Below are 25,376 nucleotides of genomic sequence, written 5' to 3' on the forward strand. Positions count from 1 at the left end.
ACCCGCAGTAATGGAGAGGAGCCTTTGAGGTCGTAGATTCAAAGGACCGAGAGACACACACTTTACCGTCACTTTACGGGGTGATGAGATTCGCTTTACAAGATGCATCACGACTTCTTTTGGGGAGAAGGGCTGCACAGAGTTTGTGCTTATTGGTTTGACAAAGTTAGGAAACGTCAGAGAAGTAACAGTTGTGTGCTCTTTCATCACGAAATTGTCTGCTATGCGTAAATATAAAGAGCTGGAATGTGTCTCAGAAATTGAAATGCCTTGTATTCCAGCAACTTCAATGATTGAAAAACCTTTTCCGGACATCTCCAGGACAACTTACAAGCACAAAACTATTTCACAGTGTCACGAAGCTCTTGCGCACTACGTAAGATGGCAATCAAAGTCTATGGAGCTCCCTGCGGAGAGTTTCGCCAATCTTGCTGAGAACTACCTTTCAACACAGGACTTTCAAATGTGATGGTAAGAACTCCTGGAGATGACCCTTGAAGAGGTTTTTTGCATGCGCTCCCCTCTCCGTTCTGGAAGTTGATTGATGATGCATGAGCTGTTCGTGTAGCAACCTCCAAAGCCCAACCCTACGCAGTTCACCCGGCGAAGAGTTTATTGAGTTGAGAACATCAACCTCGAAAGGAGAAGCGTAAAAAACTGCAACTCTGCTTAAGCACTAAACTGTGTAAAAGATTCAATCAATCATGTGTACCCGTTGGAAGCCTGGATGATAAAAGAGAAAACCGTCCACGTGTGGCTTGTGTGTGTTTGTGCTTGGACGGCTTGAACGTGGACTTTATCCGCTCGAGGGAGAGAAAAAAGGTAAATCTTTCCATGGTTGAGTAATGAAACCGGATATCCTTACTTCACTCACGAGTTCCCGTCGGCAGCGTTAATATACCACATGGGCACATTTCACCTTCATTTTCCGAAAACGGACTGCAAGATTTCTATTATTCTAACGTGCACTCGTCAATAATTAAGGTTTCACAAAGCCAGAGCCCTTCTACAAAGTGCATCTTACCCCAGGCACAGCTGGCATACAAAGCGCGCTCGCTTTCAATAATCAATGAAGCGCAAGTAATCGCATGGTACGGGGTTTTCTCCTCCCTCAACAACAGATTGCACTTTTAGCAAGAACTCTGCAATGATGCACAAAGTGCACGGCAAGAGATTGCAGTACCATGTCCAAGTCAGCAACCATTAAATGAAGCAAATCGTCTCTAGTTGGACGGGGCGAGAGCATGTGCGTTGATGCTACTTCTGGTTGAAAGGCGTTTATGTACGTTCGTACGTACGTACCCTCCGTCTCATCTCATTACTGATGCACACACACATTAAACGGGAAGATTAAATGGAGGAAAAACTCATATTGTGCCGGTTGTTAGTGCATCAATTAAACCATTTCAATCGAACCTCAATTTCGCATTTCTATTCGCTTTTCAATTGAGTATTAAAGGACTATTAAACGATGCATTGAGCGGAACAAATAGGAATCCTTTGCTACCCTTTCATTTCCATGGAATTAAGTTCCTTTTTCCGCCTACTAATACGCGTTTCCTGTCATCACCATGGTAAAAATGAAAAACCTTCTTCCAGATGACGCAGAGTTTCGCATATGTGGGCTTCCCTTAAACTCCCATCGCGGAAAGGTAACGTGTCGTGAGTTACAAAACTGGTTGATGAGTGTAACTGGTGATTCAATTTAAATTCTGAACATATTACTCTCCTTTTGCCATGGAAACTCGTGAGCAAGTAATCCTGTTTTGGGATTGGGTTTATCAGCTGCGACTTACCATCAATCCGTAGCGATCCACCGGAAAGAATTTTGAAGCGTTTGCCGGGCCCAGTAAGCAGATTGATACCATCACGTTGCCAACGGGGCGCTGACGAGGACGCTGCCGACGACGACGATGATGATGATGAAGGTGCTCCGTACGCAGAGCTGCGACAGGGAAGTGTTGCCTTCGTTCCGCTCGGAAGGCTCTGATTGGAGGGAACCTGTTGCAGCAGTGGCGGTGGAATACTGTCAATTGGGGAAGTCACCTGGAAAATTGGGAGAATGTAGAGCTTTAATTGGAGCGTTTGGTGCACATACTGGTGAGGGTTAATTTCGATTGATTAAATTTCAGGCTTTGAGGAACTCAATGTACCTGTAGAATGAACATTTTATTTCAGAATACAGATGACGCAGACAAAGATTCTCGGAATAACAAACAGAGTATCATATTTCAACAACACGAGCTGCATCGGACTCCATCGGTCTATAAATCTATGCGTTGACACCCTGTCAATGGGGATGCCACGCGTACAACGACAATCAGCAAGGGCGACAGATAAACAATAACAGCGACACCATGCCATGTCTCAAGGTGACCTGAAGCGAGAGCCGCCAACAGCTGATACTGATTAAACCGTACAGCGAAAAGTAATAAAAATATCCCATGAATAGGTCAATGGGTCCCTCTGAGTTATAATAATACATGACATCACAGGGTTTATGTCATCATCCCAGAAGAGTTTACAAATCCCTAAGGTCTAAATCCCATAATCACTGTCTAAATGGCGCTTGGCTTTGAAGTATGTTTGATTTCATTGGTTTTGAAGGACATTTACAGGGTTTTTAATATAAATAACATATCAAATATATCGCAATTAAAAATGATACAAAAAACCCTGCACAATTCATAGAAAAATAAAACGCTTTGATAAGTTCCACGACATGTGCAGACAAATGTTGGAAAAAAGTAATATTAAAACAATATTTTAGAATATCACTGGTGAATAATTCCATCATCTTGGGAACTTTCTGCTTCAAAAATAATCGATTTTGAGGTATTGTATATGGGTTTGTAAAAACATATAAGGCTTGAAAAACAGATTAATGAACTTAAATAGGACCTGAGAAAGACATTCATGTTGCAGAAATTATATAAGTTACCTAATTAAGCTATGAACTATCCAAAAACTTGAAGGTGAAGTGTAGTAAGGGGATCTTAGACATTGCTAGTAATCTCCTCACCAATATTTTCACGAAAAATTCCCGAATTATTCTACCTTAAATTCTACGCCAACTCACCTGCAGATACACCCGGCTCGTTACCGATCCTGCCACGCTCAGTGCCGAACAGACGAAGTATCCATCATCCTCCCGCTGCACACCCCGGATCTGCAACGATCCCTGCCCGGAAACGTGCATATTGCCGTAGCTGTTGTTCGGGAACATTAGCGTCTGCGAACCTTCCCGCGTCCAAAACACGGACGGCAGTGGACTACCGCCCGCCGAACATTTAAACGTCACTACCCCGTTGACGGTGACTTTTTGGTCCTGGGGCCGCACGATGAACACGGGTGGAGCTAGTGGATAGAAGTGAAAATGATGAAATCAGTTGAAAATGCAAACATTCGATGCCACTGGCTGGAGTTGGCAAAGACCGAATGAAGTGGTTAGGACATTTTTCGATGGATCATAAAATTGCGCAAACATTGTGTGAAGTGGAAAGTTACAAAAAACGAGACCGTTTGGTCGGTGGTGTGTCGCATCGTTTTATGATTGTTGGCAGCAAATCACACACGGACGCCTACAGTGACGGAGACCAGAGACCCGTTCAAGAATAACCCGTTCGCAATAAAACGTCGCCAGTCGCCAAATGTGTAAAAAGTCGCACAAGGAACGAAATAAACGGGAGCATTGATACTCCCAAAAAAAAGCATCTGCCCACCATAAAATGACGCCACCACATTTGACGTGAACTTTTTTTTTCGGGGCGCTTGGTTGTTAAAATCTGATTTCCAATTCGGATAGCCAATAAACCGGCGGGGAGATACAGTTGGCTCTTTAAGGCGCGTTAAGCCCGTAAATGATGTGTCCGCGGTTCGCGCGAAAAAGATTGCGTAAAATGCTGTCGGCCCGGATTATCTTCCATCGATCGTCGGTGGTTAAAGTTGTTATCCGATTCATGTCATTCCCTCCCCGCTTTAATGTCATCGATTGCATTAATTAGCTCGTACTTATCGCACACCCCTTCTCTTTACTTACTGTTGACGGTGAGGCTGGCCCGCGCACTGATCACACCGACCGAGTTCCGGGCCTCGCAGATGTATTGCCCATGATCGTCGGCCGTGACATTGCGTATGATCAGGCTCCGATCCTCCTCGGATATTTCTGCCCGCCCGACCGGTATGTCACCGTGCTGCTTCGTCCACAGTATCTGCGGGGCCGGATCGCCCCCGACCGCACACTGGAACTGTACGCGGTGGCCCTCCAGCACGGTCGCATCGTCCGGTTCGGCCACAAAGTACGGTTTCACTGTAATAGAGAAATGAGGAAAGAGGTGGAGAAAAGTTGTAAATCATGCATCGACTCGGCGGTGGTGGTGGGTGCCAAACAACGGACTGGCTGATTAAAAATGACATAAATTATGATCCAAAGTAGCACCCGCTAAAAATTAAGTCCCCCAATCAGCGCAGCAGTAACACATCGGCCGCTTCGTTCGTCGTTCTGTGTGTGACTGTGTGAATCATTTTTCCTGCGTTTTTCTTACTGCGCGATGCGCGATATTTATCACGTGCGCGATAAAACACAAGCTTTCTAAATCGTTTCCTTCGAGTGTGCTGCTTCACTGCTGCTTATCTCTCTCTCCCCCCCGTCTTGATGTGCCGGTGTGTGATGTGAACGAATAATTTAATTTGTTATGCAAATGGTTAGAAGCAATTCCAGCGCGGCCGAAACGGTTGTTATTCCCACTTCTCACCACGCTAACGATGCCGTTAGCCTCGGGGAGAAAAAAAAAAGCATAATGATTCCTTTTTACCATAGACATTAATCATTGTGGTGGAAAGTCAGAAAAATCGCTTGAGGAAATTGGGGATAGAGTTGGGAGTGGAGACACACACACACACGGAAGGTGTAAAAACCCGAAGCATATTGATCTTCATTTCAATGGGCTGCGAGCGACCGCACTTAAGAAAAAAATGTTACCTCCGTAAATCATTCCCTTTGGCCCCCCCTCGCACACACGCCACGTGTTCTTCACTACCCCCTTCGCACGGCCACACTTACCCTGGACGGTTAATTTTGCGAGTCCACTTTCCCTCGAGCCGACCATGTTCTGGGCGATGCACTGGTAGCGCCCCTCGTCCGTCGGCCGCACGTCGCTGATCAGAAGGTTGCCACTGTCAACGATCCGTATCCGGGCGAGCTCCTTCGATGGCCGATAATCGTCCAGCTCGAGAAAGCCGTCGTTCTGGACGAGGGAAAAAAACGAAATCGGATTTTTACGTAAGAGAGACGACGCCGTGATAAATTGCGATTTTACGTTGATGATAATGGTGTGGCACTAGAGGGTGTGCCAATACCCAAAAAGAACACAAAAAAAGGTTTACCTTTTTCCAGCTAACATTTGGCTCGGGATTGCCGCGGGGCGGGCTGCATTCCAGCAGGGCCGTCTCGCCCGCCGCAACGCGCGTATTTTTCGGCTCGACGCGGAAATCGTCCCGAAGCGCTGCAAGGGAAAAACGTGTGATTTTTTTTAAACTTTCTGTATGAAAATTCTGACTTTTTGAGCGTCACTTACTTGCCACCTGCAGTGTTGCGTTCCGGCTGTAGACCTTGCCGGCCTGATTGCTGGCCACGCACCAGTAAACCCCGTCGTCCTGCTCCTTTTTGCTGTGCACGGTGCGCAGGAAGAAGAGGGAACCGGCCGGCAGCAGGACATGGTTAGCGTCCAGCTTTACCTCCTCCCCGTCCTTGTACCACTGAATGACGGGCTGGGGTTTGCCCTCCGCTTTGCAGTTGAGCGTGACCGGATCATTCTTGGGGACGATCGTATCGCTCGGGTTTTCGATTATTCGTGGCGAGCGATATTGTGCTGCAAAAATGAGCCGAAAGAGAATTTTGGAATATTAGTAAAGGGAGAAATTAAACGGAATCGTCTTTGGATTGAGAACATAGTTTTTATGTATTGTTCAAATGTCTTCTAGGTCAATTGAAACAATTAAACTTCATGAAACAGTTCAATTCAGATTCCACCCAAATCGAAAGACGGCTTAAATACGCTTAAGAAGTCCAAAAGTACTGCGGCGTCTTATCAACCGTACTTAAAAGACAAATTTGCTATTTTGAGACCATAATTGAGGCCCAAGATCATAAGATAGTTGTTGGACTGTAGTCACGCCATAAGATCATTTTGAATAAATTGTACAATGACGTGAGATTATGCTATAAATAACTCCGAAACTCAGATGACTTAGAAGAATTATATTAGACGACATAAACTTCTGTGCAGATTTAACAACAGCAAATAATTGCTCCTTTGTAGTTTGTAATGTAATTCAGAGATGATTCTTGGGGAAACATTGGTTTGTTTAGTGATTTTCGAGCCCATTACATACTAAGATCATAATTGTAAAATTTACATTAGTACTGCCTGTATCCAAAATAATCCCCTACTTCTATTACTGAATGATTTTTTTAACTGGTTATTTTGATTCTGTAACAGTTACGGCTCATTTGGAGTCTTCAGGCCTTCTTCACTTCACATTCTGAGTTGTATATCTACATTGTCCAATGTTTTATTTATCTAATGTCTACTAATAAGGATTTCGTTTGTGAGCGATGCAGGCGATCGGTTCGATTGTCAATAAGATACAAAATTTTGACAACTTAAAGATATACTCGATAGTCCTCCAATTCTGATTCTCAAGGCAGAATTGGAATGCTTAGAATCCATAGCTAGTGAGAAATTATCAGAAAATAAAACACGATCAAATGATGCCTGATGTGTCTCCACAGGCAATTAACAACCAAGTTCATAAACATATTTCAAAAAAAATATATCTTTTCTTACAAGACAAACACTTTAAGAGAGTTTTTTAAATCAACCGCTCTGTATACAGTTCCGAATAAAGACAAAGCCTCAACTTCCTTTCTTTTATGACACATCTATTTGTATCTGGAGACACAGGAGTCAAACAGATACAAGAAAACACCAAAAAAGCCATCCAGACATAAACAGAAAAAACCTAACTCCAATCTCACTACCAGCATCTACCACCCCAGTGTCACACCAAGACAAAATCCACAAAAAAATGAAATCGTTTCGAAACCATAAACTCACTTGACATAAGAGATCTCTTTTAGTTATTACGAAACAGGAACAAATTAGTCACCGTGTACCAGACCAGCAGCGTGTGGCACGGTCGACCAGCTTAGCCCAGCTTCCCCGAAAACGGAAGAAGCAGATCATCGACAACCGAAGACACCGAAAAAACCAACGACCAAAAAAGAAAAAAAAAGAAGCAGAACATACCCACACCCGAAGGAGAGAAATACTGGGCGTTAGACTGCTCGGCGTAAGATGTGTGAACAAACTGCCGCCGCCAGTGGCCGCGATACAAAACATCGTACGAAAGTAATTTTTCATGTTGCCCACGCCCTGCCGTTCACTTGCTGACGATAAGCTTTGCTTCCGACCGGCGAAACGAACGTCGAACGAAAGGAAGTTTCCCTCCATTTCCCACATCCTTCGGTATGCTGCGTTCTTTTGCAGTGGGCGCATATGGGTTCGTTCGTTGGTGGTGGTTCGTACCGAAAGGATGGAAGATATTTTTGTCAATATAAGGGATTAATAGGGTGTTGCAAGCAGAGCGAAGCGATGCTAAAAATTGACAAACTGTCTGGAGGTTTTGTGCGATGGAACGTTTTCTGGGAAGAGAGCCAAAAAGATAAACAGTTTCGAAACGATTAACGCTCATCGACGGTATTGTGTCCCTGCGGGGAGCTTCTTTTTTTTACTTCATTTTATATCCACATATAATTTGTAATAAATTGTTAATTCAACAATACCAACAAACGGCCTCAAAATGGTTGTCAGCTTTAAAAGGTTAGAGCATCAATTAATCACAGTTTTAACACCACTCAACTGACTCATCGGTTAGTTTAGCGGAGAAACTTGTTAACTACAATGTAATACGACATTTGCACCATCGATGCGATCGTTTTAGGCCCCATTTTCGACAGCTGAAGGCACTGTGCAGCCTTAGTGCAACATTCTTCGCGAAACCAATCTCGATTTCAATTGATACTAGCGAGCGAACGCTCGCGATCGTTATGGCGAGAGGAGAACATCTGTACGAAAAGCCCTCCTGCGGGGCACACCACCGACTCAAACATTACACAGCTAGAGAGAGAGCCTGGTGTAACGATCGGTCTGTCCGCCCACAGGTAGGCAATTTCAATATTGGCAGCGGCGCCCCGTCAACTCTGGCGTGTCTGTGTCATTTTTTAACCCATGCGCAAGCGCACCAGCGACACGCGACACGATCGTGCGAACATGCAAACGCCATCACCACCATCGCGCGGCGTATGCCCAAAACGGGTAATATGCGAAGGTCGGTGCAGCAATAATGGTCAGCAATAAAACCGCGTGTAATATAAAGGGAAGAGGAGGAATAAAAAACTACCCCACCACCACTGCAACAGTCACCCGACGAGGTTATTTCTATCAACCGGCGAGTGGCAATATCCATGGCAGCCGCCACCGCCAGATAGACACCACTCTGATGAGATGAAAAATGGATCAGTTGCGGCATGCAAATGCAAAAGGGTACAACAGTTGTACGGCGAGAAATAAACACCTCCAGATGTACTGGAATGGATCAAGTACCGCATGGTTTAGATAAAAAGTAACTAATTAACATTGAAAACAAGAGCCCTCAGTACATCCTGGTAGTTTTCAACGGAGTAATCATTCTGAAGGTGCTTAGAATCGCCTGGACCTCTCATTTCTGATCCTACGCATCTAGTGGGATGATGGTAGTTCAAGCGTAAGCTTAACAAATTGCATTCACGAACGCACCCACGGCAGCTTGGGTGCAAAGACTTAATTTATGATTGACAGTTTTAGACGCTGTGTGGTACACTACACTAAGCTGTCAGGGATAAAGGCTCATAAAATGTGCGAAAGGCGCAAGAATAAATTAGCGCATTAAGAACGACGGCGCCTCGCTTCTCGGTTGCTATTGACAAATTGTCTAGAAGTCTATTGCTTTGTTCTAGGAAGTGTTGACGTCAAAATCAAAGTCCAATAAGACATCACAGAGGCGGGTGTGGCGCGTGCGATCGTTTCTATTGTCGAAGGTCCGGAAGTTTGGAAAACCGGAGGTTCTCCACGAGCTAACCCCTGGTGACTCATCGTCGTTGTGGTTTAGAGCAAAAGGTTTTAAAAGACAGGAAGCTGAATGACTAAACCCACACGGCCTGTCTGAGTGAGTTGGTATAGGAAGTTTGCAAGTTATTGAGAAATTCAGTTACAAGCCACGTCGTCTTTGCTGCAGAACAAATACAGGATATGCCATAAAAAGTGCATTGAAGTTGCATGCCCTGACACACATGCCGATGATATGCTCCAATGGCTTACCATCTTTAGCAAACTTCATCAAATTTATTAAGATATCTCGAAAAGATTGGACATTTTGCACAACAAATTGTGAGGCCCATATGTTGTCGTGCCCTAGATATCTCTTTCCGTAGCTCGCCTCACCGTACTCACCGACTGTTGGGATTTACTTGGAAGCGCTTCCGATAACAATCTTCAACTTGGCTTGTGGCATGCCGGGGGTTGCGCACTTTTCTCCGAATTTGCTCCACCGTGAAGCACCAGTAATGAAGAGATAATTTTTTTTTTAATATACTACCCACGACAGTTTACGGTTAAAATATGGCAGCAGCCATTCGAGACGAGACGTCCCATGCTCGATTGCTGCCAGCGGGAGCTGCGGAGACACTTTGTTACAGTTCACAACAACGCGCAACGGTTTGATGCTGGCCAGGGGTTGGGTTTTATCCCCTCCCTTCTCGATCACTATCTATGCTAATCGAAGTGACTTCCCGTACGGAAGCTACACCAAATGTGCTCCCAAATGTCCGCACTGCTGGACCTTCTCAGAAAGAGCGCGCCCGCGCGTTCAAGTTATTCATGAACGGCGGATGGAGATTAGGCACTAATTTATCCACAAATTGGTGAGCGTTGGTGAACGGAAGGAGGAAAGATTTTAAGATATTAATAAAACATGTTGATAAACAACTCAGGAAAGATTTATTTCTGCCACACTAAAGATCAAACATTGCTGCACATTAATGTTGTTAGCGCATCTGGGGTAGTGTGGTGAGATCTGTGATGTCTGTGAAATTCCCCGGGCAATGCACATGTGTGTTTGATGATCAAAAAAGTGAGATGAAGATATTTTAAACAAACGCAGCCAGCCAACACTTTGCATCAACAGTGCGAACAGTGGAGCCACGTGAATTTCACGTTTGATGCACCTCCAAACCGGCGTTTTCGCTACCGAATGCCGGGCTTTCCAGCATTTGCCGGCGGGTAAGATTATGCCATGTGTCAACAGTGCCATTGGCAGACAGAAGCGCACAGTGCAACAACAACAACAACAACTGCACTAAAACAATGGCACGTCTTTGTTCTGGTACTGGCGTTCGATACAAATTTGCCTGCAGCTTGAACGTTATCCCCTGCGGGGAATGGGAGACATGATACAAACAGTTGCAGTGCTGCAGTCAGTCAGGCGCGCTTCGGTCGTTAGAGGGCGCGCAGCTGGATCTTCGTTGGTGGCCAGTACAATCTTGCTGCTGCTGCTGGCGCTGCACTGTCTCATCCTGTTTATTTATCGTTTTTCTTTGAAATCTGTTGCACAAAGTGTGGACAAATATCCTCAAGTGATGTGGGTGGGCAATGGGGAAAGCACGCAGACGACGCAGATGGATAATAAAAGTTTGCTACAAATCGCCCGCAAGGGAGAATGACTTATTGTAAGCTTTAAGAAGCAAACACCGATGCAACGATGTTTTGTTGGAATTAGCAGTTATACCACAGCATTGCTTTAATAGTGCTTTGCAAGTGAAATGTTTACGGTAAAAGCGTCTTTAAAATAGAAACTTTTTTAAACGGTCGATTTCGTAAGAAAGCCAACAAAAAGAACAAGTGAAAAAGAATAGTATAGTATAGTTTTAAATCCTCAAATATTTCCACCACAGCTTAAAACATGATAATAATTCCTTCTGAGGGCATAAATTTAACAATCTGATTAAAACCAAACTGGTTATTTAGTACAAACTTTACATTCCTTTTGTTTTCATTTCTGTTCCTAAAAGTTAATGTTGTCTATATAATCCTATCCAGTTTCGTTGATAATTTAAGAAGATTCTATGACATTCCGAATTCATAAACAATTAAATCCCTGTGCATTGGTAAAATCATAAACTTCAATTGCTATTCTAAGGTATGTTCGTTATTAATTGTCCATGTTTTGTAAATAATTTCGAAATTGAGACCATTCAGTACGAAATTAGTAGAAATAATAATAAACAACCTCTTTTTTATTACAAAAACATTGCAATACACGAACAGTATCTACACACTACATGGCATGGCATTAAAAAGCGTGTGCCCAACGATTGTAATGAAAAGCAAACAAGATCACTTATTTTTCAATTTTCACATAAAAAGGAGAAAAAATAAATCGTTCCTTTTATTAAATTGTTCCACCCAATGGACCAAACAAGCAAACATACTGACACATACAGAAAAAGATGGAAAAGACATCAACTCTCCCCCTACGATCTTTTTTTAAAAATTACAAAACATCATCATTTCGAAGGGGCAAGGCATGGGTGGTATCAATATCATATCGTTTTCACGTCCACGTTGTCATACATCATACATCATGTCATTGCGGCGAGCGTCGGTTTTTATTAATCTTTTCCCCAACAACCAGGGACGGTATCTTTCTCTTTTTTTTTGTTCAGAAAAACGACAGCAAATTAACCGCGACATAAGGCGCTCGTCAGCGTCAGCGCGAATGCAGCTATATACCACCCCGAACGAGTTCGAGGATATGGGATGGTGGTGGGCGAGAAACCGCCACGAAGCGCAACCATATCGCGCAAACGTAATTGGTTCAACAAATTATTAAATTGATTTATTTAACTCACAACCACCGCACCCCGGGCTGTGTATGGTTGGCGTGTGTGTGTGTGTATGTGGGTTTTGATAATAAACCCAGAGATCGGTCCGGTTCTGTTTGTAGCCGAGCAGTTCGTCAAACATATAATGTCCAGCCCGGCCTCTGATTGGTGACATGCAGCACTTGTTGTTTTTTTTTTAAGTTTCGACTGTGGGAGGAAGGAACAGTTTGTGCATTTCACTACACCAATTGCATCAAATTGTTCGCCCGCGATGGACATCACTGTTTGTAAGAGAGCACAACAACACCAACAACAACAACAAAATGCTCCCCAAAGAAAGAGACAACGCAACGGGTATGTAATTGAATTTTACAATTTCATGGCTTATGCACACGCAAGGCATGAGCGAACGGTTTCCGAATGCTTCGGTAGCATTGAAATGCAATGCCGTACCATCTGACGACGCACCGGCACCGGCCATGGGTATCATGATGATGAATGTGGAAGTGGACGGTTTTATTAACAACGTTATGAGAGAGACAAACGCGGAAAAAAGATCAACAAGCAAGATAGAGATAGAGAGAGAAAGAGAGATATAGCGAGTGGACGGTAGATTACGCTGCATGTGATCGAGTTTACTTTCTAAAGTACTCGCGTGGGCCGATTCACTTGTTTATTGTCACGAGTAATTGACTTTGTCCGTTGCCAATTATCAGTGCTTTCGTGATATTTTAGAGACCAAAAGTGAGTTTTTTTTTAGTAAATGCCAACAAACGTAATATTACAATTTATTCTTCAATTTCAACCCCTCAAATATCACTTGAAAACACAACATGTAAAGAATACCCGTACCAAAACATCAACGAATTAATTTCATACCACACCATTCAACACACAGCCACTTGAAAACATTTTAATTTGTTACATCCATCTCGCCCCCCCGGGTTTGATACACCGAAACCTCCCGCGCGTTTGATGCTCCGTTGATTAAATCATAATTTTCGTCGTTAACAGGCTTGCAGACAGAGGGCACATACACACACCCTTCATTGAACCCCATCGAGCGTGTGCGTACGCCCTTCCGTACTTAGTAACGGCAGCTTAACTGCCACTGTCGCCGTCTAACAACGTTACAAAATGGCTTCAAAGCAGCATCTTTGATCCAGCACACGTACGCAGGCACGCATGACACGATGCGGGTGACTCTCATCGCACCGAAACAAGTGAGGAGAGAATTTTAATTTTCTACTTGTAAAATTGTTGCACAGGCAACACACTTCACCGGCAAAAGGCCAGAACAGAACGTAGTTCCGGTATGCTGAACGATCAAGAGTTCATCAGGGCTCATCAAAAGGCTGAAAATTAAAACCAGGCTGGCGCTGGGAAGTGGACGATATTTTTAATCTCACAGCTATTATCAGTGACACTTTGTGTGTCCGTGTACTGCCCTCTATCCGGAAATAGAAGAAGCTCGCTAGAAATCCGCAAAATAGCGCACAAATGGAGCAACATGGAGCAGAAGAATGAGCTGTGTTGTGTAAGCTTTTCCAAAGCGAGGGCACAGAAAAGTAAACAGAGTGATGGTGTCTTATGAAAAGATTTAGGTCATCTTCTTCCCCGGGAACGGGATGCGAACGGTCAAGATGATTTGCGAAAACGCCTTTTTCTTAGCAGTTTGGCCTATTTTTATCGGTACGGTCCCATCATCATCGTCGGCCATTTTGGTTGGGGCCTTGAAACTACACCGAAGACGAAGGGAAAGGTTCTTCCTTATACTATAAAGAAAAGTTTTTTTTTTCTTCTTGATAGGCCTGTGTTGTTGTATCGCTACTGTGTAAAGGTCTGGTTATGATTACCTTTGATTAATGTTTGACCAGTGACCCCCACACATCCAGCGCTTTGCCGGGCATGACTCACCTCAATACTGCACTACATGTTTTTTCCCTTTCTTTTATGTATCTTTTCTATCGTCCCCCATGAATTTTCCAATACAAACATTCTCGCTTAATCTAACAAGCAGCGGAATGGGGAGTTAGCGAGCCCACATGGTGACCTGCCCTCGGGGTACACACTGCCATTGGCTCATCACGAGAGCGCGTGCAAGTAGTTTAATCGACAGTGCACAGTAACCAATTATTTTTACATTAAACAAAATCACATCATTAATATTCCAAACAACTACGCCGGGGCGGTTGATTAATACTTCAGTATTTTTTCTTCCCCACACACTGGGTGCAAGTAATCAGGCGTAATTGTTTCTTAACCAAGAGTAAAGCTCCGTATGACGTACACCAACTACGTTCAATTTCTTGCCCATTTATATCAATAAAAGGTAGAAATTTGGGATGTTCGGTAAGGGGTGGCCGTCAACTATAGACAAATATTCAACCAGATTAAGCGAATCTCCAAGGTCGTACGGGAAAAGCTTAAAGATGTGAAAATTGAACTCACACAAGGGCAGAAAAAGAAGGCAAAAAACACTTTCATAACAAAGATCCTTACGTGCGATGAATATCTTGACCATTTTGGTGTGTCTGCCCCTTTCCCTAAGAGCTCCCCTTCGTAATGTAGTAGGGATCCCTAAAAAGAAACATTAATTTTACCCCACATACTCCACATATTTCCTGTTAGACCTACAATTTGTAAATGTGTTTGTGTGTTTGGGGCAGGGTAAAAAAGGGAAAGCGATTTCCTTTGTACAATATAAATTTTCCCTTTATTACGAACCCTTGCAATCCCTTTTAACAGGAGCTGTGCCTTCAGTATCACTGAACCGAAAAGGGATTGGATTTTCACTTTAATTCCTTTGCTGTGCGGCAGACACGTACACTAAGGGAGCGGTGAATAGTAATGTTAGTTAATAAAGCTATGAGCAAATTATTTGCAGCAAAAGGCTTTAGAGCTCCATGATGCTTGCAGACAAAATAAATTTCATTGTGTTTTGTTTCGCACACCCATCAAAATAGCTTATTTTATGGAAGATGAATAGTAGGATATCATAAAGACAGAGCTCAAGCAAAACGTGGTATTGCAGTTTTAATTATTGCATTCCCGAGTTTTGCATGCTACCTATCCACTCACTTTTACTTTCCACTGAGTGCATCCAATCGGTACACGGAAGGCAATAAGGAAGCTATACATAAGTATGGTCGTAAAACGTTAATCTCTACAGTACGCTTGCACACGATTACGTTTCAATTTATGCCAATTTGTTGCAAATAATAAAATGATGCAGATGCAGAAACAAACATCACACATTCATTCTGTCTTTGAGAAATAAATAACGCCTTGAAGCAAAACATTACTTACTCAGCCAATGTTAACGCCATAACTTTCCCTTCCAAGCGTTACAGCGTGTTTATTGATAGCATTACCATGCTTTGAATATTGATTTTTGACAAATTGCTCTGGAATCATCCACACAAGAGCTTTATTTCGAACTCAAAAAAAATACGCAAAACAGCACCAAAATCGCCAACTTACACTGTGCACTACACTATCGCACCAAAGCAACATCCCGGCCAGTGTAAAGTACACCCAGGCCAGCTTTTTCGCAGCGGCATAGATTTGCACACATAAAATATTCATATTGCATCGTCTTGTTGTTTGTATTTGAATAGGGGCAAGTGATGCCGACGAAAGCAAACAAATGCCCGAGCGGCGAAAAATAAAAACAAACGCATGAGCGTGCTTTGAATCCGTTCGCAACATTTGAATGCGGAAGAGTAAGTTCCGAACTATAATAAACACCCGATGGAAACGGTAGAATAAAAAAGTAAATAAAATTAGCGCTGATAAAAAGGCAATGCAGAGGGAGATTGTAGCTGTGGCATATGAATGTGATGTATTGGTTCAGCTTCCTAAAATACATTTCATGTGAATAGCAGGGATCGTTTTTCTGAGTAACAAAGAATTAATATTACTAACTAAAAGCAATCATGTTTTACTTTGTAAGCCAAACAAATAATATAAGATCTCAATACACATGTTGTATTCTATCTAAAAAGCAGTTTTGATATCATATAGATAGCCCAATAACGGGTGAAGAGCTCTTTTAAAAATGCATTCAGGATATTTATTCTACTGCAGCACGCTCTAACGGCAAGCTTGTTAACAAGTACACTCTAAATATGTCCAACAAATAGTCAACAACGCTACTGCAGATAATTTGATACTTTTGATACTGATAAACAAACGAATGATTTAGACAAATATTTCAGCCCGTTTTGACGATACAAAAAAAAAATCTCACAATAGTTCCCATGCTGTGTCCTGCGACAGTTTCGCAAACACATCGCCAAAACCGGAAAACAATCTGCGCTATTTATTCGTCATTTAAATTTCACCCAAACCAGAGGCCCTAAAACACCATTGCGAACAATCGAACCCATTCGTAGCAGTTCCAGTAGTAGGGGGGGTGGTATGAGTCTTTATGTCCCAAAATCGCCTAAAAATGGCGATCTGATGTTTGTGGATGATTATTATTCCGTAAGCGAAAGGTTGGTTGAATGATTTCATAATTGGCCTGGTGCTGGGTGACAGGTACCGCACGTTTAGACAGGACCGGTGGGCTAACTGGTCGAGCCCACAAAAACCGCAACACAGGCACACATTTAAAGTAAAACCATATGCCTGCATGCATATGCAAAAGCAAAACGATTGAAATATGGGTGGGAAAATTGTCAAAACGTAAAACCAAAAATAAATAAAAACTGAATCCCACGATGCTAACACGTTGCACGAGCGGGCTAGTCACACAAGAACCAAACCCCCAGTTGTGATTCGTAATCGCAGTTTGCAAACGCCATGTGCGCCACACGACCATTTGGGGAATGGGTTTTTAAGGCCATACAAACGCCACTTTGATGAAACGTTTGATTTCATGTGATTGCTACCTGAAGCACAGTTAGTCTGGGGCATTTAATGATTTTGTTTAGTGTTGTCTTTTTTGCAGAAATTATCGTTCTGTTGCTAGAACCGAGTTTGCATACAAATCGATGCTCACCGCACATCAGACATTGCACATACAGCTTTCAATAATTCGTACACGGCGCGGCATTTACTCAACCGAATAATGAGAATTCGTCAAAAGGCGCGCGCACAACTGTCACAACAACGACAGGCGGTAGGCAGAGAAGGTAAAAAAACTGGCAATAGTGCTAAATATTTATGTGCCGATAGAGGCACAGCCAAGACCCACCGCCACACTACGTGGGGTCACAACATTCGGTGTATTGCAATATCAGCGGACCCCGTCATTTCAACTGCAATATCACGCCCCGTTGCACGTCGTGGTGGTTTGCCATTATTTGACCACTTCATGACCATGCTGCTGCTGTTCATTTTATTCATTTTCCGCTGCCATTTTCCGGTTCGACAATTACTATGATGCTGCTGTTCTTTTTGCAGACATTTTGCAGACATTCTGAGCAGGAAATGATGGGAATGGATGGTTGAAAGGTACTTTTTGTAAAACGAAATTGTAGAATGATTATACAAAGTAGAACGACCCTTTGACAACTGAGCATCACGGGCTTTAAAGCACTTATAAACTTAAAAAATATAAATGTATCCACCTAAAAATGATATACCAAATGAAACAACGCCCTGACCCACCTGACAAAACCAAACTCTTCCAGAAATTAAATCCCATCCCATCGCCCCATTCTAGGTGGCGAGAAATAGCGACCATAAATCTCAGAACTTTCTCGCAAATTACCATGGGAACACGGACCGTTTACGCGCACAAATTACACGCCCTCGCGGTGTGTCTTGCTGTTTTATCCGCAAAATGTGCCTCATTATTTTCGCCACAACACGAGAATTATTTAGCCAAAGCGAAGGGCGGCGCGCTTCGCCAGAACAGGCGGCAGCAGGGTAAGTTGGCTTCTTAATTGAAGTTTTCTTCGCCGGATGAGAATGAGAAAGAATCCCCCTTGCCCCCACCAGGTTGGAAGTGGAAGAAAATTGCTTAAAGCTGGACTTTTCTTGTGTTATTTTGTGCCAGTGGAAATTGAGATTCAACCTTTGTTAGCATAGATACGGAAGCTACGGAACTCCAGAGCTGCTTCCATGGTGGTGATGCTGCACTGCATGAGAATGAGACTGAAGCTATAGGAACGTTGGATTAATCAATGCATTATTTTCTGTTTGGGCAATGAGTCAGGCTTGGTGTATTGTTATGTATTTACATTTATGAAAAGAGCCAGGCAAAAGAGAGATAATAATGAGTAAAACATAGAGTAAGCGATAAAGTTCTAATGTAAAAGCGGCAAAATATATACATAGCCAGCAGGAGAAGTCTGTTGTCTTCAAAATATGGTAATAGCGAGGTAATAGAGATTCAAAACAAGTTTACTGTTCAAGATACAAAGTACTCATCGGTCTGAGTCTTAAACAAGGTACTACATTAACTTCACGCACCGCAAGAAGCAGTTTTGTTTTACTCATTTCATACTACGAATAGCTCCATATGGAAGAAATCAATTCGTTTCTGGGGTAATAATTTGTACAAACTATTGCGGAATAAGACGACGTAGCTCTTAATGGAATGACTTTATTATAGAACAACAATTGTAGTACATTCGTAGGAATGTTCATATATTCAGAAATTAACAATTTTCTTATAAAGTAAGCAATCCTCTTCATATCTTCAAGAAACTTAATATTCTAGGAATTAATGTTCTACAATAATCTAATCAACAACAGTTGAAAAAAAATCCATAAGTTCCAAATTTCCTCAAAATCCTCTTGTGAAGTTCTTATGAAATAAGAGCAACTTTATGAGTTATGAGTAAGTAACTTCAAAAATTCAAGGTCTTAAAAATTAATATACATTAGACTAATCTATTTCATAATCGTATAGAAAGGGTTTCCAATAATACTGGGTCACTTATGGAGCTAACAATCCATTAGGCCCTTTAACGGGGATAACTGCAACTTATTGCAGCACCAATTTGATGTGCAAATTTCTGTACTTTAGAGTGTAATCTTATTATGTGAATATGGCATGGGAGTTTGGTCTAGACTCTAGAGATCTTCCTGACAAATCGACATAAAACCTGCAGAACCAACCACGTAGTACATTGTTCTTTACCATCGTTGGTTGGTTGAGAACCTTTTAATCAAACAATCAAAACAACCCCACGTGTCTGAGATTAACTTTGCTTACAATGGGAATCGCAAAGCTTACACACGTACATCAGTGAGTTATCTTAATCAAACAAACCAACTCAGGTCAAAGATCCGCTAAGCCAGCACAAGCCAGCTATCGTGCAGACCACCACACGATGTGTGGCTGTCACAAGTAACAGATATAAATGCACCAGTTTCCGATTATGCAGTTTCATGCAGTCGTCTGTCTGCGCTCTGCCCCGTAACAAAACGGTTTAATCTCGATCACGCGCAGTAGTCGACAGGTTGCATCTTCTGGGTGGACATGAAAAATGACTCGGGGAAGCAAAACACCCATGCATTGTTTACAAAACCGTAGCGAAACACGCATCTCGTGCACATTCCCGGTCTGACTGACAAAGATATCGGTGTGTGTGTACTATCTCTAAAACAGCATACATAAAAAAAGCAATGTAAGTCTAAGTACTAAAGCTTACCATTCGTTAGCGGTAACACGCTGACGATCATTATCGTGATCCAGAGCGTCCACCGGCAGCTGCAGCACTGTGCCGTCCTCTTTTGCTCCATCGTCATATTGTGGCTTTGGTTTTATGGTACGATTGTCTTGACGTCACTTAACGGAGTGTGTTTGTGTGAGCGAGGTGGAAGACTTCCTCCGCTCTTGGTTTACACTGATTTGCTTAATCTCTTAATAGCGCCTTAATAGCGAGGAGCGTGAAGCGTTCTTCGGAGTGTTGTGCGATCACTACCTTTGGGTGCAAATCTCAACGATGATTTGTTCTGTTGATATGTTTTAGCCTCGTTTTAGCTCGGGTTTTGCACACTTTTACAAAAAAACGCTTCAAGCGCAATTCGGTCCACAGACTGGGGTGTAACAGGTGACCTTTTGTGTGAGGTTTTGTCGTAGGAATCTTTTTTGGAGACCGTTGTCTGGCTGCAAGGAACGTTTTGTTTTGCTTGTTTTATTCTTGGGTACACAGTATCACAGTGTGTGTTCAGTCGAAAAAGGGACCGATTTAGCAAACCCCACCCCGCCTTTCGTCAAATGGTTGACGAATCTTTTCTCCCGTGTCGCCGTTTCCGGAGAATCTGGTAGGTGAGAGAGGTGAGACCGGGTGAATGGTGTACCTAATTGCTTTTCGATTTATGATGAGCGTTGGGTTTCGCCGTGTTCCTACGCAGAAGGACACACAGAGTTGTCACTGCTTCCAGCTGGGTGTGTGCGTGTGTACGTCTGGGTCGAGGGACGTTTTTGTTTTTCTATTTCCTTCCCAGGAAGTCTCTCTATGCGCATCGAATCGTGTTTCTTCTTCTTTCTCGGTAAAAGATGAGCGAAGGATGTCTCTCTATTATGGGATATCTGTTTTTGTGAGTTGCCGCCACCAGCTGTTGGGTTAGGAATCCAAGGTGATCTCGCCTTATTATTGTCTCGCCTTCGCCTCAACACCTTTCCCTTTTTTTTGTTTCGGACTGCTGGGTTCTCTTTATCTCTGGCGGATGCAATTTTGTTTCGTAGGAAGAATAAATAACATTCGTTTCGGCAGAAGGAACTTTGAATGGTGTGTGATCGACGACCTTTTTTTCTTGCTGATACGGTTGCGTTCGGTTGTTTATGACACACGTTAACGCTGCGCTGCGTATTACATCCTTGGGTTCACGGCTACACGCTGCAACGAGAGAACACAGAAAGAGGAAAATGTAAGTTATAAATGTTTATAACCATATTGAATTTGTAATATTTATGACATCATTTGGTCTTAAAATACTTTCATAAAATTATATTTCAACACGATTTTCATATAGTGATATGGTTTGGTTTGGAATGGTCATTCACTTCAGACTTGCTTCAAAACCTTCCAACCTAATTGAATAAAAACAATTAAACCGTTGGATTAATTGAATTCGGTTCATCAAAAGTTTTCACAGGCACTTTTTGCCTCCATTTCTCAGAACCTCTTCTTTGGTCAGTTATTATTTTTCGACGAAGAAAATGAACGCATTCTGAAGTTGATTTCGGGCGAAGAAAAACACCCTTTGGAGAGGAACAATAATTTGAAATTGAATTTCCAATACCCATGAATGAGCCCGTTGATTTCTTCCACTCAAAATGAAAGCGTTAAGTTTTATTTTCTTTTAATTTGGGACTTTTTAAGTTTCACTTCCGCTCATCCACAACCACATCCCCCATAAACAAAAAAGACTTCTTTGTACATAACTTCCTGTGATGTTTTATTCCTCTGTCGTCGTTCTAGCTCAGGATGGGTCTGTAATCGTGCCCGCTGCCCAAATCTAATCAGAATAAATTCACTTGAGAGAAAACGCTCTCACCCGACGAATGCTGAAAGCGATAACAGCATGGAACAGGCTGACACAACGAACGGGGTGCATTGATTAAAATATTAAAACCCATTCACCCTTTTGCCTAGCATTTTTAATGTGATACCGCACTCATTCAACACATTCAGATAGTCCCTTCGTTCGATCGGCCTTTGATGTGAAGCGGCACAGTGGAGTGAATTGATAAAGCGATTAAGCACAGAGGCGAGGTGAAACGTTCCGAACCGAAAGGCGACTTAAAAATAATTAAAAAGCGGAATGTATTCTGCGGTTCGTCTAAGGGAAAAGACACACAACTTTACACTCTATCAGTTGTGAAGGACCCACAGCACCATGCAGCATCGCCCTCCTCTCACACGGGTCATCGGCACTATCGGCCGAAAGCTGTGTGCACAGTTTTGCATAACACAACATTTAGAAACGCATCTCCAGCACGAATCAGTAAACAGTAAAAACGGTGCCGGTGCCGAAGGTCGTCACGTATTACGCAAGCTGCGATGTGCTGTGCTCTGTGTGTATGTTTCCCTTCAAGCAACACCCAGGGAGGTCTCGGGGTTCGCGTGAACACATATTTTCATAACATAAGCTGCCGGCCGCATCCGGTCCGATTTCAATGGGAAGCAACACACAGCACAGCGGAACAAATTAGTGTCCGAAAGGTACTTTAATTTTCGTTCACTCAAATTGTGACATTCTCCTATTAGAAGATTCTAAATCTATGCCTTGAGTAAGATTGAGTGTGAAGAAAAAATACACACCGAGTCAGTTCCAACAAGTCATTTGCATTTGACCCGCAAGCTGTAATTCGAGGACCACCGAACCGAAACTCTTAAAGCTGGCGGATGAGTAACACGTGTTGCATGAAATTTGACTCCCAAAAATGCGTCGGCACTGAGAGCTGAACTGAACCGGCAAACGGCGGCAACTAAAGATGGACCATGAATCAATGTAAGCTTCCTGTGTGAGTGTGTGCGCATGTTTGACGATCCTAAACATTTGTATGCTTCCTGTAGACAGAACGATCGATTGTTCGAATGTTAATCAGATGGAATTCAGAAGTTGAAAAGAACACCGCATTCGTTTTTGTTTTTTTGCGCAATCGTTCGTGTTCGTGTCCACCGTGAAAGGTGTGAGCGAAGAGCATTGCTTAGCAAATGAGCAAATTAATATGCCATCAGTTTTGGGGGAAAGATTGGGGAAGGTGTACAGTTTCCAAATAGTTATTTTTAACGACAGTCTTTCTATGGGTGGAGTTGATGTTAGCTTGATAGTATGTTAAGTGATCGTTCGTTGACGCAAAATTGAGTGACGAACGTTTGAGGAAGCAGTTTACGTTTGCCTTATTTATTTTGTAAGAGTTTGGGAAAGGATAGACACTATTTTTAAAAAAGGATTTATTCAATACAGGAAGCAATTTTGAAGTTAAAATGAACAGGTACATTGAGGATACAACTTCCTTATTGAAGGGTCACTTAATTTGACATTTGTTTAATGGTGTTTGTTTGATGATCGTAGATGAGTTAGAAGATTGTTCATTTTTAAGTCCTATTTGAGCATTGAAATATGATTTTTTTTCTACCTGTATGCCATCTGATTAATATTCTAATTGTTTGCAGTAATGTATTTCGCATCCGAAATTACAGCTCACACTTAGGTATGATGCAAGTGAGAACGACATAAGATTTCTCACTATAACAGTCTCTCGGGATAATGACATCATTTCTAGAGTTTGTTATGACATGACGTCTCAAGCTGTCATAACAGACCAAGACATTACAGTCTTGGCAGTACGTCCTGATGATGCACATGGTCAAAAATGGGTGAATCTCTCTTGGGATTTGAATAATTAAAAATGCTCAAATCCTTTTTAAATTGACATTATATTTTACGTGTATGAAGTTTGAATTAGGTAATAAATTGGGATGCAAAATAAGGTAATTATTTATTTTCAAGACTTAACAGCTTTGCTTTAACTAACTATCCGACGATGACACTTGTTATCAATTTGAAGCTAAGTGACAGGTTCAACATTAAAATCATTGTATTCACATTTTTTTACCGAAAAGACTATTAAATGATCCACCTCGAATGTCTCCTCGCCGCTCCAATTTCGCCACACAATACCTCCCTAAGAACCTGCTTATTCGATAAGCACTGGCCCAATTTCTTCCGACGCAAATCAAGGGCGCCAACCCGCCCGTTTTTTAAATGGTCGTTTGCTGCTAGAGCGCTGCGTTTGAACCTAGCAATGCCCTACCGAGCCACACTTCTAAGGCTTCCCTCTCACAGGCCGCCGCAAAAGCCTGATCAGTGGAGTCGTTCAGCGGCGCTGCCGCTGGCACGAAAGCTGTCCCAGTTTAACCTTTTCACGCCATCGGCCAAATAGAAAACCCTGTTTTGCCCAGGCGAAGAAACATTTGTGCGTGTGAGTGTGTGTGTGTCGCTCGACGCCCCGTTTACCCCCGGGAGGCGTTTCCAATAATTAAAAAATAGTTATTGATCGCGCGTCCAACCTTAAGGGGCTAAGGCTAAGGAGCGAAGTAGATGAGGAATTTATTAACATCACTCATTCTCAATCTGTGTATTTGGCAGGCTGGAATGGGGACCAATGAAACAGGCCGTCAAACGGAATGAGGGGTCTGCTTCCATAACTCGACACACCTCTGGCAGAACACGGCTTTGCTGATTCATCGAGCTAATTATTTGATCAGCTTTGCAATAAACACATTAAAGGTACTGCCAATGGTGTCAGTGGTGGAAGGTGTGCTGCATATAAATCGAATTGAAATGTTCATTTCGATAAAGCAGCACGTTTTCATGTCAGAAATCAAATCAAATATAAAAGAAAATGCCATAATACCTAAAATTATTATAAAATGATTTAAAAAATCATTAAAAACGCATAAATTAAAGTCCAATAATTTATTCGTGATTTTCATTTAAAACTTCAACTGAAAAACTGATTAACCCTGCAAACACAGATTATCTAATTCTGAGACTGTCATCTTCGATTCATGCGTTCGATATCAAACTTTAAACAGCTCTGCCAAATAACAACCTTTTTTGACATATTTAGCTTTAAACAGCAGGGTGCCGCCTCAACGCCACGCGCGGTAACACATTCCATTCGCAACCAAACATTCAACCTCTGACTGGGCTGTGGTGCTTGTGCCGGAAGATTGTGTGTGTGTGGATAAGTTGAGCTGGCGTTACTGCCGACAGCGCAAGATATCACAGCATCCGTCAGACACAAAGCAAAAAAGTAACACATGAAGCAAAGAGCGGGTGAAAAAGAGTCCGCCCGCGCCGCCATGCCACACACGGCAAAGAAAACGGGCGTCAACGGGCGCTGGGCTGGCGGAAGGGTTTTGGTTAAATGTTTCCACTTTTGACTGGCAGGACATCAATTTCTCGTTAAGGTAAACGGCTTCATTGAACCTTCAAGCAGGTGGAGAGCGGGGTGGAGCGATGGTGAAATAATCAAAAAATTTGACGAGTGAAGTGAACTTTCGCCGAATGTTTTCAATCCGTAGCGCGCGGGAAGCGCCTTCACCACATTGCGTGATGCGCTCCCGACGGAGCTATAATCTTCGTATTTTCAAAATTAATATTTCAATCATGATTGGGAGCGATGAATTTAAAGCCACGTCTCCCACTCGTTAGCACAGGCACCCTCAATCAGGGGGGTGAGAGAAATTTACAACCAAAAAAGTAATGCAACATCACGACCCGCCGAATGCCTTAAAGGCTCTTAAATAACTCGAAAACGTGAGTTATCTTCAATCATGCAATCCCGTCCCACCGAATCTTGCGAATCTTTGCGAATGACATCAATCATTCATTCAACTTTCTCGGTTCGCTTTTGTCTTTCTCCATGTACTGAGGAGCTCTCTTGATAACTTCCGGAAACGTTTCAGATATGCTC

At 42.6% G+C, this 25,376-nt stretch overlaps 1 protein-coding gene across 1 annotated transcript in view; it reads right to left on the minus strand.

The window, feature by feature from the left end:
• The window catches only part of LOC120900593 (roundabout homolog 2), a 41,056-nt gene that overhangs the window by 9,781 nt on the left and 5,899 nt on the right, over positions 1 to 25,376 (minus strand). The window contains exons 2-8 of the mRNA XM_040307815.1: positions 19,591 to 20,781; positions 5,577 to 5,870; positions 5,386 to 5,504; positions 5,063 to 5,246; positions 4,040 to 4,309; positions 3,080 to 3,357; positions 1,797 to 2,046 (exon numbers count right to left, since the gene is read on the minus strand). Of these exons, the coding sequence (XP_040163749.1) occupies positions 1,797 to 2,046; positions 3,080 to 3,357; positions 4,040 to 4,309; positions 5,063 to 5,246; positions 5,386 to 5,504; positions 5,577 to 5,870; positions 19,591 to 19,687 (1,492 nt within the window). The 5' untranslated portion in view covers positions 19,688 to 20,781. The remainder of the gene's footprint in view (positions 1 to 1,796; positions 2,047 to 3,079; positions 3,358 to 4,039; positions 4,310 to 5,062; positions 5,247 to 5,385; positions 5,505 to 5,576; positions 5,871 to 19,590; positions 20,782 to 25,376) is intronic.

Source organism: Anopheles arabiensis, chromosome 3, assembly GCF_016920715.1.
Source record: "Anopheles arabiensis isolate DONGOLA chromosome 3, AaraD3, whole genome shotgun sequence".
NCBI classification, from domain to species: domain Eukaryota; kingdom Metazoa; phylum Arthropoda; class Insecta; order Diptera; family Culicidae; genus Anopheles; species Anopheles arabiensis.